The sequence below is a fragment of the Epinephelus lanceolatus genome, chromosome 22 (genome assembly GCF_041903045.1).
Source record: "Epinephelus lanceolatus isolate andai-2023 chromosome 22, ASM4190304v1, whole genome shotgun sequence".
NCBI lineage: Eukaryota > Metazoa > Chordata > Actinopteri > Perciformes > Serranidae > Epinephelus > Epinephelus lanceolatus.
In genome coordinates this window covers 4,972,301-4,991,346 of record NC_135755.1, presented here as the reverse complement: position 1 = coordinate 4,991,346, position 19,046 = coordinate 4,972,301, and the positions used below count along the sequence as shown (strand labels likewise).

The 19,046-nt window shown below is 39.9% G+C and overlaps 2 protein-coding genes across 7 annotated transcripts in view; one reads left to right on the top strand and one right to left on the bottom strand.

Moving 5' to 3' along the window:
- The first annotated feature begins 5,926 nt into the window (after positions 1-5,926).
- On the top strand, positions 5,927-7,518 carry LOC144459919 (low affinity immunoglobulin gamma Fc region receptor II-like). Its single transcript, XM_078164740.1, has 5 exons — positions 5,927-5,966; positions 6,064-6,108; positions 6,563-6,817; positions 7,018-7,263; positions 7,364-7,518. Exons 1-5 carry the CDS (start codon positions 5,936-5,938, stop codon positions 7,516-7,518), a joined length of 732 nt encoding a protein of 243 aa, XP_078020866.1. The 5' UTR covers positions 5,927-5,935.
- Positions 7,519-9,286: 1,768 nt separating this feature from the next.
- LOC117245898 (uncharacterized) overlaps positions 9,287-19,046 on the bottom strand; it is a 112,952-nt gene continuing 103,192 nt past the window's right edge. For all 6 annotated transcript variants that reach the window (XM_078163806.1, XM_078163814.1, XM_078163813.1 and 3 more), the window contains 7 exons: positions 14,405-14,488; positions 13,948-14,031; positions 13,016-13,132; positions 12,363-12,425; positions 12,016-12,099; positions 11,692-11,775; positions 9,287-11,224 (listed from right to left, as the gene is read on the bottom strand). In XM_078163806.1, the coding sequence (XP_078019932.1) occupies positions 11,204-11,224; positions 11,692-11,775; positions 12,016-12,099; positions 12,363-12,425; positions 13,016-13,132; positions 13,948-14,031; positions 14,405-14,488 (537 nt within the window). In that variant the 3' untranslated portion in view covers positions 9,287-11,203. The remainder of the gene's footprint in view (positions 11,225-11,691; positions 11,776-12,015; positions 12,100-12,362; positions 12,426-13,015; positions 13,133-13,947; positions 14,032-14,404; positions 14,489-19,046) is intronic.

The following is a 19,046-nucleotide window of genomic DNA, read 5'->3' as shown; positions in this document are numbered from 1 at the left end:
AAATATTAGAGCTGCCATCAGAATCAACAACTTGGGAAAAGGGGGATTTCATGAGCTTGTTGTTGGGTCTGTAATGTGACCGCAGGGGGCAGAACAGGACTTGTTTCTGAGGTTCACACTGTCTGAAGCCAAACAGCATTAATATACTGTGTCTCAGATTTTACACAATGTAATATTAAATCTGCCTGTAGGAGCTCTTCACCAAAGATTTCTGGCTGCAAAAAAGCATAATGTCTTTCTGCTGTTGGCTGAGGCGGAGCCAATCATGTCAACCTTCACCTAAGGACAAAATGTGTGATATTATCACATTCAACAAATTTTGGCAACAAAGGAAGGGGGCTTAAATGCAGACACATACACAGCTGACCAAAAAAATCCAAGGCAGGCACAGCAGGTGGGCAGGTCCAGTCCGTTATTTTCTAAACCAATTTGCTGGAAAGCTTCAATGCTTCATGAGGCTTCATCTCACCATCACTAGTGTTTACGCCCTGCGTGGAGGGTTACACCGGTGAGCAACAGCTGCAGCTGGCTCTGGGACAGGTATGCTGGGTCACTCGGTAAAAGCAAACAAAGAGACAACACGGACAATATTACTCACTCGACTGAAAGCTGTCCATCGGCTCCTGCAGGCCTGGGGCGTTTTTTCCAGTTTATCTTAGTGTAGCAGGGCTGTGCTTGTGTCCCTCTCTGTCCCTTCTCTCTGCTGCTTACTGCCTCTATTTGTTACCTGCACAGTAACTGCACCGCAAATTTACATGACAGGTTACCCTCACTGCGTCATGCTCTTCCGCTTTCCATATATGGGAGACGCCAACTCGCTCTCATAGACAGCAGACGATTGTCTGCCACTGTTGTGCCTAGTGGTTTGTTTTGCCTAAAATTATCCTTTTGTTTGGTAATTATTTTTCTGTACTCAATTATTTACTCTTGTTTTTGTTTCACCTTTATCTGTGTGGATAAAGTTATTGTCTTTATTTTGCTGGGCTGTCCAGGGACGCTGGCCACTGGGTTTGGTGTGGTTTCCTGAGCACTTGCATGCAGGGGCCTGTTGTTCCAAACCTAGATAAGGGATTAAGCTGGGATATGTTGGTTATCCTGGCTTAATTTAGCGTTGATTTGGTTGTTCGAAAGCAGAGGCACATATGTTGCCATGGAGATTTATTCTGTGCATTAAGCCTGGTCCCGACCAGGCTAACAACCAGGCTTAGTTTAGCCTGGTGGCTTATCTGTCCAGTCAGCTGTCAATGCGATCGGAAATAAGTGTGTTTTACCGTCATTTCATGTTCTTATGTACGTCTTTGCCTCATTTTTGTACAAAACACATTAAGCCTACAATAAAAAAAAAAAAAAATTAAAACATTATTTTTGTCATAGCCCAAGCATACTTTGACATGCACATATCTTTACCAATATAAGAATTAATTGTTGGAATAAACATACAAGTAGGTGTATTTGGCATTAACACAATTAGTGGTTATTAGGTGTCATAACTGTATGACCTTCCCAAATTATATTCCCAGTTAACTGGACCAATAACTCCAGTGTACTTTACATCAATGAATGAAAACATGAAGATGAAACCACAATATTCTTCGACCTCATTTTATTTAAATGAAAAATACTGTAATCAGTCAGTGTCTGCTTTGAGCTGTGGAGAGAAAGAGAGAAATAATATTGATTAATACATTGCATCACAGTCATGCTTGCAGTGTGCATTAAAGTCACTTACTTCTGTCTGTAGTTTCTGAATTTCTAAGTCCAGTTTCCTTAAGGTCTCTCTTTTAATTTGTCTGTCAAGCTCCATGTCCTGCAGCTTCCTCTTCTCACACTGGAGCTTGACATCTGCCAGGGCTATCTGCTTCCTCAGATGACTTGCTTTTATCTTAAGCGATTTATACTTTTTATAAAAACAAAACATGAATACAATCCTGATATAAGCAGCTATTTAATGAAACTGCAAAAAGCAGCTATTTTCAACAACCCTGCTATGAGCAGCTATTTGATAAGAACTGCAAAAAGGCAACTATTTTAAGGCAACTTTTTTAACAAAAAAAAAAACCCTCATTAAAAGACTGTCTGATTGGAGCTGTGGAGAGAAAGAGAGAAATAACGTTGATTAATACATTGCATCATGCTTACAATGTGCATTAAAATCACTTACTTCTTTCTCTAGTTTCTTAATTTCCAAGTCCAGTTTCCTCAAGGTTTTTCTTTTAATTTGTCAATTTGTCTTACACTGCAAGACAATCCAAAGTCAGACAGTCCACATAACACCACTGGTTGATTAATGAATGAATAAAATGATTGATTCCATGTACAGTATACTGGAATAAAGTACCTTGTATGAAGAGGGCGGTTTTTGTGGGTGGGACAGAGTCTGTAGCTGGTTCTGATCCAGGACGAGCTCTTCCGCTGGTGTGAAATCAGCAACTGGTTCCCGAGTAATATTATATCCACTGCTCACCTTTAAGGCGAAGTGTACAACTGTTAATTTGTGGAAGGAACTTTAATTGTAATTATGACAGATTCATTTGCGCCGCAAGTGTATATTTTTAGATTACTTAAGCATTCAGTCAGTCCGCAGTTGTTAACCACGCGCTCTCTCTCTGCTTTATTATCGCTGCAGTGTTTCCTTTCTTTGTGATTATATGCTTTACCTCTTCATAAGTGTCCATGATGAGACCTGCTCACTGGGTGAGAAGTATGCAGCACGTGCCCTCTCCATTGCTGCATCGGTGAATCTGTGATCGATCTCGGGATCTATTTAAGAAACCCGTGGACGCGCACTCACCTGAATAAGTTATACCTGGCTTGACAAAGCCACGCCTCCTCAGCCTGGCTTGGTGTTCCAACAGCCAATTAAGCCAGGATGGACTTAATGGAATTTGTCCAGCCTCGCTTCTCCACTTATCCTGGATTGGTTAATTCTACTTTCGAACAACGGGCCCCAGTTGAAGTAGGCTATTGACACTCTGGGTGATGATTGCAGTGAAACAGTAATTTTGCAGTGTGTGATTGCTGTGATGGTGTGCGTGTGAAACCACCCCGGTTACAGGAAGCACATGGTGAAGTAAGAGTGGATAAGTGGCCTATACCCTTAGACAGCTTTATTGTTAATTGTGTGTTTTTGTCCTTTTAATTAAGGTGACCGCTTGCCCCCCCCCCCAGCTGCTCCAAAGCAGAACCAACATTAGACCTATTGCACTGTCAACTATTTTATTGCTGGCAAATGCTACTTTTATCTTTTTAAGTGGACATTAAATGTTGACTCTTTTTAACTTGTAATAAATATTGTACAATTGAACTTGAAGCTACGTCTCTGCCAATCCTTTACACTTATCTGTGATGACTTGTACCTTGAAAAACTAGTCTTTGGTGGACCCAGGTTAAGGTGTAGTTTAAAGCCACCTTGCCCTCCTTCTGGTCAGGTCACATTAGGAACATGAAAAAAAGTTTCAATCACGCCAGGATTAGTGATTGCTGCAAAGTTTTCACTCCTTGTGATGCACTCTCTGCGGCAGTTTTCCTCCTGATGATATATCTCCCCAACGATGGTAGCACCAAATCCCATTCTGTGCAGCAAAATGATTCCACCTCCGTAGGCAGAGGTTGGCAAGCCCCACAGCTACACCACCAATCCTCCCCTGACCTCCGTCTCCCCTTGGTCCCTTGCTGTTCCGCTGCCTCGGAGGATTCAGCCTCTCTTCTTGCCCGCTCAGCATCCAACACCTGGAGTTCCTCATCTGTATGCTCCGGCTCAAACAGGTAGGGCTCTGGATCTGTGTCCGCTACAAGGAACTCTTCAAAATCGCGTTCAAAGTCGTCCATTGCAGCTACTATAGTCTGGAGATATTGTTAGGCTAAATAAACAACTGAGTTTTTTTTACAGGCTACGTCTGTGCCTGTGCCTGCTCCCCGGTGTATCCCTCCATGCATCACAGCGCAGGGCATAAACACACTATAGTTCCGTGTATCAAACTTCTTCTAAAACGACTAAAAAGGACTCTCATTTTTCGAATTAATGTTTAAACATGTTTATTTTGAATGCACATGTAGAAATACCAGCTTCAGGGTTTCTGTAACGTTTATTTGTTCACTTTTACTGAGCAGGCTACTGACTCCCTATAGACTTCAATTGTATTCGCTAAGCTAAGCTGCAATGCTAGCGTTGAGACCCAGCCCCTGGACGTACAGACACAAAAAAAATATCGATCATGTTGTCTCAATATGAAAATGATAGAGAAAGGGCATAACTCCAAAATCGTCAGAGTATTCTTTTAAAACTTTTATTGTGAAGCAGCAAAATAAGGAAATATTGTTTTCGAGCAGCTACTTTACACAACTAATACGGTGGATAGCGAACATGAAACAGTAAAATAAAGCATATCTAAAGCACAAACAGGACGCAGGAGAGAAACTAAACTCCAAACCACAGAGATTAGAAGTTAGGAGTATTAGGAGTTAGAAGCTACACACCTTTCTCTCTGGTTTCCTGCAGACAGAGGTGAGGAAGGTCTCACAACACACGTGCTGGTTTGACAGGGAGAAGAGGGGTCGTCGATTTTGAGGTTTGTTCTTGCACTTTACATTACAGCTTGGTAATAACGAGGCGCTAAAGGAGTGACGTCTTTAGAACAACAAGGAAAGGAAGAGTAATAGCTTAGGATGTTCCGATCCTGGCTCAAAGATCAGGATCGAAGCTGATCAAGGCATTTTTTGATGGATCGGGACTGGATATATTGAGCTATATAGAGGAACTAGTCCTCTGTTTATCATCAGTTGTCACACAGGTGAAGCTTTGCACAGGTGGTCGTCACTGGAGCAAACCATCAAAGAAAGCAACCCACGATGACAAGAGGCAGCGCTGTAGCAACAGAAAAACTGGTGTCAACTGTAATGAAAGTGAAAACAGACCATTAGAAGGGGGTTTGTTAACTCAGATAACCAGTCTCCTTCTTCTTCTCCTTCTTCTTTTCTTTTTTTATTTAAAATGTTGGTAATGTTATATTTCCTGATAGTTTCTTTCGGATTGAAAGAAGAAAGCTGGCCTCCTTTTTTGTTTTGCCCCAGCACTTTAGTTGGGTAATGGCTTTATTGAGAGAAGCCTGTATTTATCCATTGCGTAGCAGCAGTTCATTTAATTTCCACTGGGTGTGCTCACAGCTTACGGGCTCACAGAAGGCTGTGTCTCTGACAACCAATCACATCTGTATGACTGCATCATACCTAGCAACAGGGTCGACCACACCTCCTCACTGAGGTAAAAGTTGCTGTCCCTTCCTCTCACAGAGTTGCTTTGAGAACTTTCCTCCAGCCAGGACTCCTTACTGAACATTTTTAGCCCAAGTTAAGAGCTCTCTGAGAGGACTCTCAGAATGTTTGTGAATATGGCCCCAGATTTAACTACCCTTGTGTTGTACCCCAATGATCTAACACAATATGATGTTGTGACTTCCCCGCTTTTTAACCTCCTGAAAGGAAACGGAGAACGGGTGATTGAGACAGGTGGGCCTGGGGCAACGAAAAGGAACAGAGTTAGAATGGGTAAGAATAACAGAGGTGAAGCAGACGTGACACACACTGCTTGTTTAACCTGAGTCCGTAGAGACAGTAACCACCAGTGTAGAGTGAATGCTCATTCTGCTAGGTATGTTGTGTGCCTCCCACAGTCAGCAACACACGACTTTCATGGTCGTGGTCTTTTTATATCTAGAACTCTTTGTCAAGTGCAACTCGTCTTTCTTTTCTCTTTTCTTCAAGGTTAACGTCTTGTCCTCTGAGCCACAGGGTTCACCACACTGCTGTTTGTTGTATGTTGAGTTGGCCCCAACTTTTGCCTCAACATCAGATCTAAACTGAACAGGAAGAGGAAGCTCTCGTCTACATTAAACTTGTGCTGTATTTCAGTCTGAGGGTCAGTCAGCAGCAAGACAACATGGAGGTTACAGCTCTCTGCTTCAGACTGTGTGAGTACTGAGTGTCAGCTTTAAGTCTTACATATTCCTGTATATATCGTAGACAAGTGTGTGGGTGATTAACAGTTTGTATTCTTTGTCTCTGCAGTGACGCCTGTAGTCATTCTGCTCAGTGCTCATGTTCAGAACAACAGTAAGAATGACTAACGAAACACAGTAATTTTACATGTTTTGTTTTGTATCATATGTTATTTTTCTTGATGGCAGCATCAAGCCTATGACATTTTATCACATGGCGGTCTGTGACCTAATTTGTATCAGTTTGGCGGTGCTTGGCCAAAAAAAGGTTGAGAACCACTGATCTAAAGCCTGGATATCAGTTAAGTTAAATATTGTATATTGCTTTGATTCTAACACTGTATAAGTTACAAAATTGTCTTGCGTACAATAATCTGAAATTGACCTCTGTTTCAAATTAACGTCCACACTGAGAGTGAATATTAAAGCGTGCACCACCAAATTTAAACTGTGTCCATCACAAGCTGCAGATACTGTACATGGCTTTGTCTTGATATTTAACATTGAATTTTGCAGTATTGTAAGTTTCATTTTGGAGAAATCTTTTCTTCCATGTGATTCCGTCTCAGATGCAGCTTTCCGTATCGTTCCAACCAGACTGCAGCTCTTTGAGTTTGAGACTGTCTCTTTTCACTGTGAGGGTCTGGATGGCTCCACTCAGCTGAGAGGGATCAGAAATACTGTGCAGTTCATTTCTGCATGTGATGAGCGGATGCCGGTGCTATTCTGCACCATCAAAAGAGCCTATCTCGCAGATGGTGGAGAATACTGGTGTGAGACTGAAGGAGGAGAGAGGAGCAACAGTGTCAACATCTCTGTCACTGGTAAGGAAAAGTTTCAATAAAAAGTTGTTGAATGAAATCCATGTGATTATTTTTGAAAGTGAGGAAGATGTTGATGTACAGATCTTAAAAACGTTGGTTCTGTCAAGATAAATTCCCCCATTTAACTTCCACAGAGTCAGCAAATGAGTGTATTTCTTAGAATCACAAGAATCACAACCTATAAAACCGTTGTTGTTCAGCTGGTTCAGTGATCCTGGAGAGTCCTGTTCTCCCTGTGACAGAAGGCAAGAATGTCACTCTGCGCTGCAGGAACAAAACAACCTCCTCAAACCTGACAGCTGGTTTCTACAAAGATGGCCTCCTCATCAGGAGCAGCTCTACAGGAGAGATGACCATCCACAGTGTTTCCAAGTCTAATGAAGGACTTTACAAGTGTCACATCTCTGGAGCTGGAGGATCACCAGAGAGCTGGATGGCTGTCAGAGGTGAGACATGACACTGTTTAAAATGTCAGTGTTCAACTTGTGCTCCAGCAGCTCTCAGAGACAACCTGTCACTTACTGTTACATGCTTTTGTCTCTGCAGCTCATCACAGAGACATGTGTCCCTGTTCAGACCTCTTCATACATGTCGTCCTCGTCTTAAGGACGGTGTTCACCATAGTGATGGTGCCTCTGCTGCTGCTGCTGGTGGGACTGCTGCACTGTGGGAAACTCAGAGTTACAGTTGCACAAACATAACTGATACTCATGTAAAAGGTAACATGTCAAGATAATGAAGCACAGAGCGTCCCATCATGCTCACGGTCTGAGGAATCTGGCAGGTCATCAGGATGTTGCTCACCTTTAATCTTCACTTGTTTAGTTTTTGTATAAGTTGTGTGTGACTGTGAGGTATCAAAGCTCTCTGTGTCACATGTTCATACCTGCAGTGACTGTTGGACTTTCTCAGAAACAGAAAAGGTTAAACCACAGAGGCACTGATGCATCAACTATTTTTAAAAGACGAGTTCTCTGTTTTTAAAGTATATGTTGTTCTGTGTTTAGTTTTAGACTCGACAGATGCTGGTGATAATTTGAGCCTCTCAGACACAAACCACATGAGACAATACATGTGATGTGTGTAGAGAGGCGTTCAGGAGGCTCTGCTGACACAACAATTTGTTTGTACAGGTTGATAATTTAAAGAGGCAACAGATAGCATCTTTTCCTAAATATATAAACTAGTCCATACCCAATGCCTATGTGCAGTTTCACATAGATTGACCACGTCAGTGAGTAGAAAAACGTGGGACAGACAGAATGACTGACAGACAGAATGACACACTGACAGTTTCCGTGATTATGTACAGCATACCATACCATGACTTAGTCATACCAAACATTAGAAAACAACAAGGTGGCATTTATTCTAGAATGGAGACTGTTTACATGTGCATATTGGTATAATTCCACTGTGTCTACTGTTGTTTGTACTGGTACTGTACATTCTGCTATAATTATTTGCATTACTATTTGTTTTGTCTTCAGATAAATCTGATAATTGCTGCTCGGTCTCTTTACTCATTTATTTAGTATAGCGTCCACACACCTTCTCATTCTACATATCCATAGAGGTATACTGGTGGCTTTACAGCCTACATTTTATTGATTATCTCTGATCCCCACGCTCAATTTGGTCGTTGCGACAGTGCAACACAACACTGCTGACGCCAGGTGGCGCCAAGCTAAAAAAAAACCGAATCCTATCTGTTGCCTCTTTAAGAGTTAACTTGTGTCTTGAGGAATCTCTGTCATCTTTTGTTAACCAGCATTCGAAGCAGCCTGATACTTGTTTTTATCTTTATTAACAATGAGCATGTTGTATCACAGAGCTGTAAACTAAAGAAAGAATGTTGAAACAGTTTAATTCAACCATATTTTGAAGCACAGCAAATAAAAAAAGAGATATACAATTCATATCATATCACACAACAGCTATGTTATTTTTAAAGCATAATCTTACAGGACAAATAAGAAATAACTTTGAATCTTGATATGTTTATGAGCACCAACATAAAGCTATTGATCTCTCTGCGACACACACTCACACACATAAGCAGAGTAAAGATATGTAAATTAGCAGTAAACATTAGATACAAAACACATAATAACAAGAATCTCTTCAGCTCTGATTATTTTGCTGTAGAAACATGACAACAGTGATACGATGTTATCAAAGTTACATTAGTGTTACATCTTTCTTTTTTTGTTTGTTTGTTTTTGTTCGTTTTGTTTTGGTTGTTGTTGCTGTTTTTTTCTTTTTTTTTACAGTGTAAGGTTTCATAAGTGGAGTTATTCAATGCAAGAAAAAAAAAATGAAACTTACATGAACCTCAGCGGAGTCATTTTTCTACAGCACACATTGAAATAAAAATAAAAACAGTAGGACTGTCCTGATTGTTAACTGAAAGTTTCAAAAGATGTTCAAAAATGCAGTCCAAACTGAAAAGTCTGAGGCACTCCGGGGTAATACTAAAAATCCTTTAATAAGCACAGGGATATCAACGTGTTTCGACTCAACGAGTCTTCATCAGGATATGAACCAGTCAAATTACAAACAGGTGTTTAAATCACTTTAGGAACGTGTGAAAGATCATGTGACAGGATCATGTGACAGATCAAACAGCCTATGCTGAAAACAGAAAGAAAATAAGTAAATAAACATATAAATGACAACAATTGTGTGAATCACAGCGTCGTCAGAATAATGAAAAATACAAATACACAATTTATACACATGTGACTGTCAGATTTCAACAACAAAGGATGACAAGACATTGATGCAGAAACGTATTAATAGCAGCATCAAAGGAACCTGTGACCAGCCGTTCAAAATACGCCCACAAGTAGAGACAGGCAGGAAAAGTACAACAACAAAGTTAAAACATCACAAAAGGGTTGTCAAACAGAGTGTATATAGACAACTATCACAAGACAGTCAGCACACTACATATGTAAAAGGCCATTGGTACGTCAAGAAAACCCACAAAATATACTCAGTGCCAAAAAAGGGCAGAGAGACTAAATTAAGGGAGACAAAATGACAGTCGGACTGCAAATTCAAAATGATGATATATGAAATATTTAGACTGAACATTTCATAACAAAGACTACAGTGACTGAATGATCCATGTGACCCTGCAAATAAACAAATAATTCCTGTCACTTTAAATATATTGAGTAGTCCATATAGTTAAACATATTAATACCTGTAACAGAAAACAATTATTACCAGCAATATTACAAGAAGGGAGAAAAGTCTGTCTCTTCATTGAGACCAGGATGAGCAGTGGCCTTCAATGTGTAAATCCAAAAAGTCCCCTCCTCTCAGGCTACTGGGGACTACCTCAATGGCCATGCATTTTAAAGTGTCAGGACTGGTGTGACCAGCAGTTTTGTAATGTTGGGCCGTAGGGTAGTTTGGGTTTTGAGTTCGTATGGCGTATTTGTGTTCAGCCAGTCTTTCTTTGAGCTTTCTTTTATGTGCGGCCAACATAGAAGCAGCCACATTCACACTCCAGTCGATAGACAACATATGTAGTGTTACAATTAGCAAAACTGCAGCAATGAAATGTCTTTTGACTGAAAACATCAAGGAAGGCATTGTCTCTTTTCATATTGTGGCAGTGTTTGCATGTCCCACACCTAAAAGTGCCTTTAGGTTGGGGGAACTACACATTGATATAATTCTGAGTTTGGGGAATTTCAGAGCTAAATGTTTAAGTTCTTACTGATAAACTGAGAGTGGATCCTTTGTAAAAAAAAAAAAATATATATATATATATATATATATATATATATATTGCATTAAAAAGTCAAGTAATGCTTTACAAATTCAATGTGAAGCAAAATACGAAATATTATATATAATATAATATAATATAATATTTTTTCAATAAATAAAAAATCGGCATTTTAATCTTTGACATTTGTAATTTTTGACTTCCGATTAAATGAGGTGCTGCTGCCTTGTGCTTACAAAACGTATTTGGTTTCTTCAGAGGAGGAGTGTGTTGTGTTGTGCTTTATGTAGAATGTGCCTTGCATTTTCAAATTTTCTGGACTATGGTAAAATGTATTGTTTCAGCGTGCATCATTACAGACTATAACTCTCTTTATGTTCATTTCTTGATGATGATGATCAGTATTAAATGTTACTTCTTACAGTGTGTGATGTGAGTTTATGTTGGTTGTCCGCAGTGTTGCTGTCTGATGAGGGGAACATGTGGTTGGTCTCACTGTGTGTTTAAATGTCAATGTGCTGCAGAACAAAGACAACACATCAGCATTCCATCCTAAGAGCTTCTGTATTAGAGCAGCGTGCTCACTCTGTGCCGTTCTCAGATCCATGGCCCAGACCCTCAGTTGGATCTCTTGTATGGTTTCAGCCTGTTTTTTTCCCGAGCTGAGGGCGATGAGAGACATAGAGGAAAAGAAAAGGAAGATTAAAAATAAAAGACATGCTCTTTTTGTTACTCTTGGCAGTTATTATACAACACAAGCACACTTAAGGTGAAAACTCAACTTAAAGCTGATTAATTCAGGAATTCAACTGATCCCAAAAACACTCCTGCTCAGTATTTTCAGGTTCTCTAACCACCATTTGTGGAGCATAGATGTTGAACATCTGTGTTGTTACTGTGGTTTGTTTCATATATTTAATATTTGAAAATTACATAAACAACAGGAGGTTTTGAGAAGGAATAAAATATAGCAAAACAGTGAGAAGAAAAAAAAGCACCTCTTCAAAATGTTTTCAGAGGAAACAAACAATTAGATGTCTGGAAACAAATCAGTGTGTTGATGAGAAGATACACACAGAGAGCAACAACAGTTAAATACAGTGACAGTGATGAAAGTAAAGTGATGAACCTCTTGTGTCTTCTTCTGCAGCTCCTGTTGCTTCCTCTGAACTTGTCTCTCAGCTTCTTCTCTCCTGGTGTGTTCATCCTGGAGCTGAGTTTAGAGACATGATCTTTGATTAAGACATGTAAGGGGACATGACAACAGTGACACATGAACTCTTCAATCACTACACACACACTCTGCTCCTCTTACTACTGTAGGTTTGAGACTCTGTAACAAACATCTAAAGATAATTGTTGAAGCTTGTTATTTGTCTCATATTTGATTTGTATGTGTGTAACTCAGGAGAATATAAAGAGAGAAATGTGACAGGAAGGTGAAAAGATCAACCTGTGTGTCCTTCATCTTTATGTCCTGCTTCAAGGTCGTCACTTCTTTCTCCAAGTTTATATTCTTCATCTTCTCCTCCTGGAGCTGAGAGGGAGGAGAGAGATGAGGAGAAACATTGTATTAGATGAGGAACATTTACACATCACTACTGACTCAGCAGAATATAAAGAGAGAAATGTGTTTTTCCTCTGAACAGGTCAGGAAGTAGTTGTTGTCAGCAGCAGGTTGGTTGAATCACACACATCACACATTATCACACTGATCACAGCTGATACCAACCACAGCACACTGAACACAACACTGACAGAGAGGACTCTGTGTGTGTGTGTGTGTGTGTGTGTGTGTACCTCTGTCTGCAGCTTCCTCCACTCTGAGGTCTTTGTATCCAGTTGACGTTTGGTCTCTGCCTCCTGTCAGACACACAGACACAGACAGACAGACAGACAGACAGACAGACAGACAGACAGACAGACAGACAGACAGATGTTGATGTCAGAGCAGGAAGTGTAGTGACAGTGTGACAGAGAAGCTTAACACATCTGGACTGTTGAACCTTCACACTGTGTTCAACATGTTTCTAACCTTTGTGTTCCCTTTAAAACTGACTCACCTCATTCTCATTATTAGCTCTCTGTTAACACACACTGAGCATCTGCTATATTTGGTTTAAGTCATTATATACTATAAATAACTACAGCCTTACCAACTATACAGTGTTCTACACATTTACATGAATATTGATTTTAGGACTTTTATTTTATTTTAACAACATTTAATTAATGATTTTGTTTTGCTTTGTTGCTGTTGTTTCAAGCTACTGGAGGAAAAGACTCAGAGAGCGTCACTGACTGATACATGCTGAAATTTAAAAGAGATTATTACACATGAAAAAGACATTTAAAGATGGAAACAGATCAGTGTGATGAGGAGAAGATACAGAGAAAAAGAGTTGAGCAGACATGTCAGTCAGATTCACAAAGTTAATAATAATCATATTAACCTCTCTTCTCTTGGTCTCCAGCTGATTCTTCAGGGTCTGCACTTCACTCTGAGCTCTGTCCTTTAACTGTGTCTGCACCTGGAGCTGTTTGATGGTTTCAGCCTGGTTTCCCTCAAACTGTGAGTGAAGAGAGACATGGAGGAAGACTAGATGAGAGACATGGAGGAAGACTAGATGAGAGACGTGGAGGAAGACTAGATGAGAGACATGGAGGAAGACTAGATGAGAGACGTGGAGGAAGACTAGATGAGAGACATGGAGGAAGACTAGATGAGAGACGTGGAGGAAGACTAGAAGAGAGACATGGAGGAAGACTAGATGAGAGACATGGAGGAAGACTAGATGAGAGACATGGAGGAAGACTAGAAGAGAGACATGGAGGAAGACTAGATGAGAGACATGGAGGAAGACTAGATGAGAGACATGGAGGAAGACTAGATGAGAAACAAGCTCTGTTTTTAACCATAGGAGTGATTATACAACATAGTCATACATATGGTAATGTGGTTTGTGGAGCATGTTTGTGTTGTGGTCATTGTGCTCTCAGTCTGGACTCTACTGACTATAATGTGAATGAAGAACAACATACAGGACCTGAATGTAACACCTGACTCACTGGAAACACTCAGTTGTCTTGTGTTGTTATTTACATGTAAACTGTGTTTAACTGCTTCCTGTTCTGTAGTTTATTGTGCACATTTATGTTCTTACTTCAGTTTGTTTCATATTGAATTTGAAAAATTAATATTATTGTTTTCAGGGGAAGAAACAATTAGACGCCTGGAAACAAATCAATGTGTTGATGGAAAGTTATATTAATAGAAAAATGACATATAAATTAATAAATGACTGAAAGTTATTATTGGTGTTTGATGTGATTTTTATGTGTGTTAATTAGGATGATGCAAAGTGAAAAATGGGACAAGATGAACCTGTGTGATCTTGTTCTGCAGCTCCTGCTCCTTGGTCTTCACCTTCTCCTCAAACTCCTTCCTGCTTTTCTTCTCCTCCTGGAGCTGAGAGGGAGGACACAGATGAAGACATTACATGTGATTAAGTACACTGCCTTAATGTCTGGATATAAATGAATGTTTTCTCCACATTCATTTCAATAGCTTTTTTTCTCATTCAGTTAAAAATCAGTGTTTCACATGTGTTCATTTTCCTTTCTGATATATATGAAAATAAAATAAACAGCTGAAGGCTTTAAAACAAATAGTTTTTACTGTTCACAAATAGACAAGAAAAAAACATGTTTTAAAAATGTTTTCAGAGAGAGGAAACACTGAGATAGCTGGAAACAAAACAGTGTGTTGATGGAAATATTTACAAATAAAAAGAGCAATGAAATTAAAATACAGTCACAGTGATGAAAGTAAAGTGATGAACCTCTTGTGTCTTCTTCTGCAGCTCCTGTTGCTTCCTCTGAACTTGTCTCTCAGCTTCTTCTCTCCTGGTGTGTTCATCCTGGAGCTGAGTTTAGAGACATGATCTTTGATTAACACATGTAAGGGGACATGACAACAGTGACACATGAACTCTTCAATCACTACACACACACTCTGCTCCTCTTACTACTGTGAAATATATACTCAAAGTAAAGTGATGAACCTCTTGTGTCTTCTTCTGCAGCTCCTGTTGCTTCATCTGAACTTGTCTCTCAGCTTCCTCCCTCCTCTGCTGCTCCTCTTGGAACTTCTGCCTGGAAACTAACCACTTGAACGAGAGAGAGGAGAGAAAGCCAGAAGGTACGTGTTCTTAGTGAGTCTGAACAGTAACTTCAGAGTCAGAGACAAGGACTCGTCAAGTTTAACTGACCTTCACATATTAACAGTGGTTCCTCCTTATTACAACTAGACAGAGAAACTATCAAGCCTCTAGGTTTTATTTGTGCGTCTTATTTAAAGGGACTGTGTATAAGTTATCATTTCTTTTTTTATTGCCAGTGGGTGGGTGGATTCTCTGTTGCCTGCAACAACCTGTGGACTGAGTCTATGTAAAGGAATCAGGACAGGTTTTGTAGGAACATCCAAAGGATGCGTCCTGAGGGCCGTCATCACTTCAGCTCTGCTACAGTGCTAACAGTGTGCAACACCATCTAACATTAGCTACGTTGGTTTATCATCTTATTATAACTAACATATTAATTTATTCTTCTACTTCATTTACATCTTGTGCATTTTTTGAAGCTTTAATTTATCAATTCTTTTTTTACCTTTCTATGTGCTCTCTGGCTTGGAAACACAAACCAATACCTCTGGCCTTTTTAGATCAAAATGTAATTTTCCTGCTCTTGTCTTTTCTCCCTCCACTGAAAGTGTCCTGTTTGTTAACTCACATGTTTGCTCTTCTTTTCCTCTTTTCTCTTCAAAGGCTTCATTTCTTCTCCAGAGGGATTCTCCCTTCCTCCTGTATCACGTTCATCTGAGGGGCTTCTCTTGGTCTCTGTGTCAAACAAAGGCAGCAGAGTTAAACTGTTGAACACATTAAAGTGCATTTTTATGAAAGTATCACAGCACAGAGACATTTCAGTCTAAACTTAGGTATATAAATATAAGACACGTGACGGTTTCATGAATTGGATATAAAGTAAACAACAAATAAATGTCATTTACATGATGGCATAATTCATATCACTATCTCCAACCTGTGAAAATAACTTGACTCTAATGAATCTGTGACTTACTGGTTCTGTTGTTCCTCAGTTTACACACAAAAAAGACAAGTAACAGAATGAACAGGATGCAAACAGCCAAACTAACAACCAAACCAGTGATGGTGGAAGAAGAACTGGACTGGACCTTGAAGAAATCATCTGAAATGATAAAACAAAAATAAGATGACATCTATATAGAGCTGGAGCTATTTGAAACTGAAACAGTGACCACATGATAAAGATGTACATTGTTTACCTGACATAGAGATGTGTGTCTCTGTGGTCTGGTTGATGTTCCTCTGTTGGACTCTACAGGTGAAGCTGTTGCTGTGTCTCTTCTCCACAGTCACTCTGCTGCTGACAGTATAGAGGTCATCAGGACCTCTGACTGTCTCTGTAGGTCCAGCAGAGAGGAGCTTTCCCTCACCGTCCAGCCACAACACCTCAGGCTCTGGATACCAGCCTGCAGACTCACACTGTAACACCACTCCACTGGTGGCTTTATCAATCCCTGCTAAAGTTATGACAGGTGAGGACGCAGCACCTGATGATGAGTAAAAGGGAAACAGTTAAACAGCTGTCAGTAACACAATCACCACATTACTGATAACAAAGATGCACAAATGTAAAATCCATGTCGTGGTATCTTTTGGCGAGGCCTCTAAACCCAGAATATATTGGAGCTGGATATTAAAATAATGATTGTTTCCAGCTGCCACATTTATCGTCACCCAAACATTCGTTTGCTGTGTTCGGTAGTGATGGCCAAATGAGGCCTCATGAACCACTGTCTTTATTCTCTGAAGCCACTGGATGGCGCTGTCTGTTCAACAAAGGTTTGAAAGCACATTTCATTGTCATTCCTTCAGCCTTTATCTTTAAACCAAGAGCGCCATCTGGTGGAGTTAGAAAATAAAGAAAATGGTTCACGAGGCTTCATTTAACCATCACTAGTGTTCAGCGAGATAAGAACATTTTATGAATCATACGTGAACCCTGACGTAAGATGAATTCTGCGCTCAGATCTGTGCTGGTTTGTACGTCCCATGGATAAATGAGGGCCAATGTGTCTGTTAAACTCTTTTGGGTATTATTTACATTAACCAACTGAGAAAAAATGTTTTTCCAATGGCATCTGTGAGCTGTTCTTAAAAATGTTAAATGTTTAAATGTTAAATGTTAAATGTTAAATGTTGGGATGTTTGATGACCATGGTTGTGCTCCTCATCTCTCAGCACCAGTGGCTGAAAGCTCTGTTGATCCCACTATATGGAGATAGATTTGTTTCAAAATTATGTGTGTGAACAGATTGACAATCTGTGAGTAAATGTATAATTTGTAAATCGAAAACACCTTCCACAAACACAAAAAAAAGATTTGTAAACTCACAAAAATATTCTGCAAGTATAAAACGGATCTGCAAATACACAAACACATTCCACAAATAAAAAAATGAAAAGCATTTGTGAATATCTTCCTATCTTTTACAACTTTCGAACAGGCATTTGTGAACTCAGTTTTTATTTGTGAATCAAAAAAACATTTGTGGATCTCAGTTCTACGTGTGTGGATTTGCTTTTTACACACTCAGAGTTTTGAAACAAACTTTACGCTGGTCCGAACGAAAATGCACTCGTGTCTAATACTCACAGATATTAGACGCGTAATTATGAAACAAATCTATTTGGATGCACAGACTACACTGTAGATACTGAATGTGTCCACTTACCAACAACAAGCTCAACAAAAGAGTCTATATTCAGTCTTGGAATGAAGCATCTGTATCTTCCTGCATCAGAAGGTCTCACATCAGAGAGTTTCAGTGAAATGTTTCCTCTCTTCAGTTCATCAGTGAACAGAGACGTTCTTCCTTTGTAGGATGGATGTTTAGTATGTACGAGGTCCTGACCAAAACGCCGCACATAGACAAATCTGGGGTCCAGGTCAGATCTCGTCCACTCCAATGTCATGGCAGTGATGTCCACTGCAGGTTCCAGGTGACATGGTAAGATGATGTCATCACCAACCGTTGCCACTATTGGCTGAGATGAACCCATCAACTGAGACTGACCTGGAGAGAAATAGATGTGTTTATTCATTCCTGCAGTAAGAACTACTTAAATCTGCTCAGCTCAACAAGAGCTTGTACACCATGACGCTGTGCTAATAGAGGCAGACCATGTAGAGCCGACACTGAAATACCTGCAATGTCACAATTAATCAAGTTTTTGTTTGTGAGCTACACCATCAGCACCGTCATGAGGTGGACATTTTAGTTTAGATTCATGATAAAGTACCTGCAGAACCAATGGCATTGCTTATTATAAACATGTTTATGTTAACATGTAGCATCTAAAGCATGATTAACATGTTGATGATTTTGTTTTGGCAACTCCAACCACATGGTTAAGGGAAAGATTGTCTTCATGGATGGATGGATGGATGGATGGATGGATGGATGGATGGGTGGGTGGATGGATGGATGGGTGGGTGGATGGAACTGATCCCAAATTGTGAATTTTCTACATGACAGCAGCAGGTCATCAGGACATTGCTCCCAGCCCATTCTCATTCCAAAGTCTGTAATTTCAATGTCATACACCAACACCAAAAGCTAGTGGTGGTATGATACGTCGCAGGGTGGCATCAGTTTACAATGTGGCCAAACTGAAACTTTTGTTGTGTCATGATACGCTGCCCTTTGGTCGGATGGCACCTGTTGTGTCAGGATGATACATGGATGGATAGATACGCAGATGATGTAGGATACTTAGCTTGTGATATGTAGATGTGAAAGTCAGCTGAGAAAGCAGCGATATGTGATGACTTGGGATGAGAACAACACTGATCTAAAGCATGAAAAATGTTTACTCTTCTCTAACTTTCATCCACCTGAAGGTGTAGATTGTGTCACTTAGTAGTAATACCTATCTGTAGACAAAGCAGGAATGTTTACACATGGTTGGAGATGCCACTGAAAATCTCAAGCACTTTTGTTTTCAGGCTCTGCCCTTTGTGCTTCAACTCAATTGATGACATTAATTTTGCCCTCAGAGGAAAAGTGTTTGAATAACTGAAGAGCCAGTGCCCAGAAGTACTTAAACCTTTTGTTAAGTTGTATGTATTGATATGATTTTGTATTTATGTCTGATTTGAGGCCTCACTGTGACCTTGAGCCTGTATTAGTGTGTGAGTTACCTGTCACAGAGTGTGTGAGGAGAAGATGGAAAACCAACACACTGAGGGGTCTGAGCGGAGACTGAAGGGACAGTCCATTCCTCTGACGAAGCATCTTGAAGCTCTGAGGATCAAATGAAAGCAGTGATACATTAGATAGAATAATATGTTGTGGGATTAATGTTGTGGCAAAATTAC

Coding starts and splice junctions, on each gene's coding strand:
- LOC144459919 (XM_078164740.1), top strand. CDS start 5,936: ATGGAGGTTACAGCTCTCTGCTTCAGACTGT. Junction 5,967..6,063: donor AGCTCTCTGCTTCAGACTGT/GTGAGTACTGAG, acceptor TTGTCTCTGCAG/TGACGCCTGTAGTCATTCTG. Junction 6,818..7,017: donor TGTCAACATCTCTGTCACTG/GTAAGGAAAAGT, acceptor GTTGTTGTTCAG/CTGGTTCAGTGATCCTGGAG.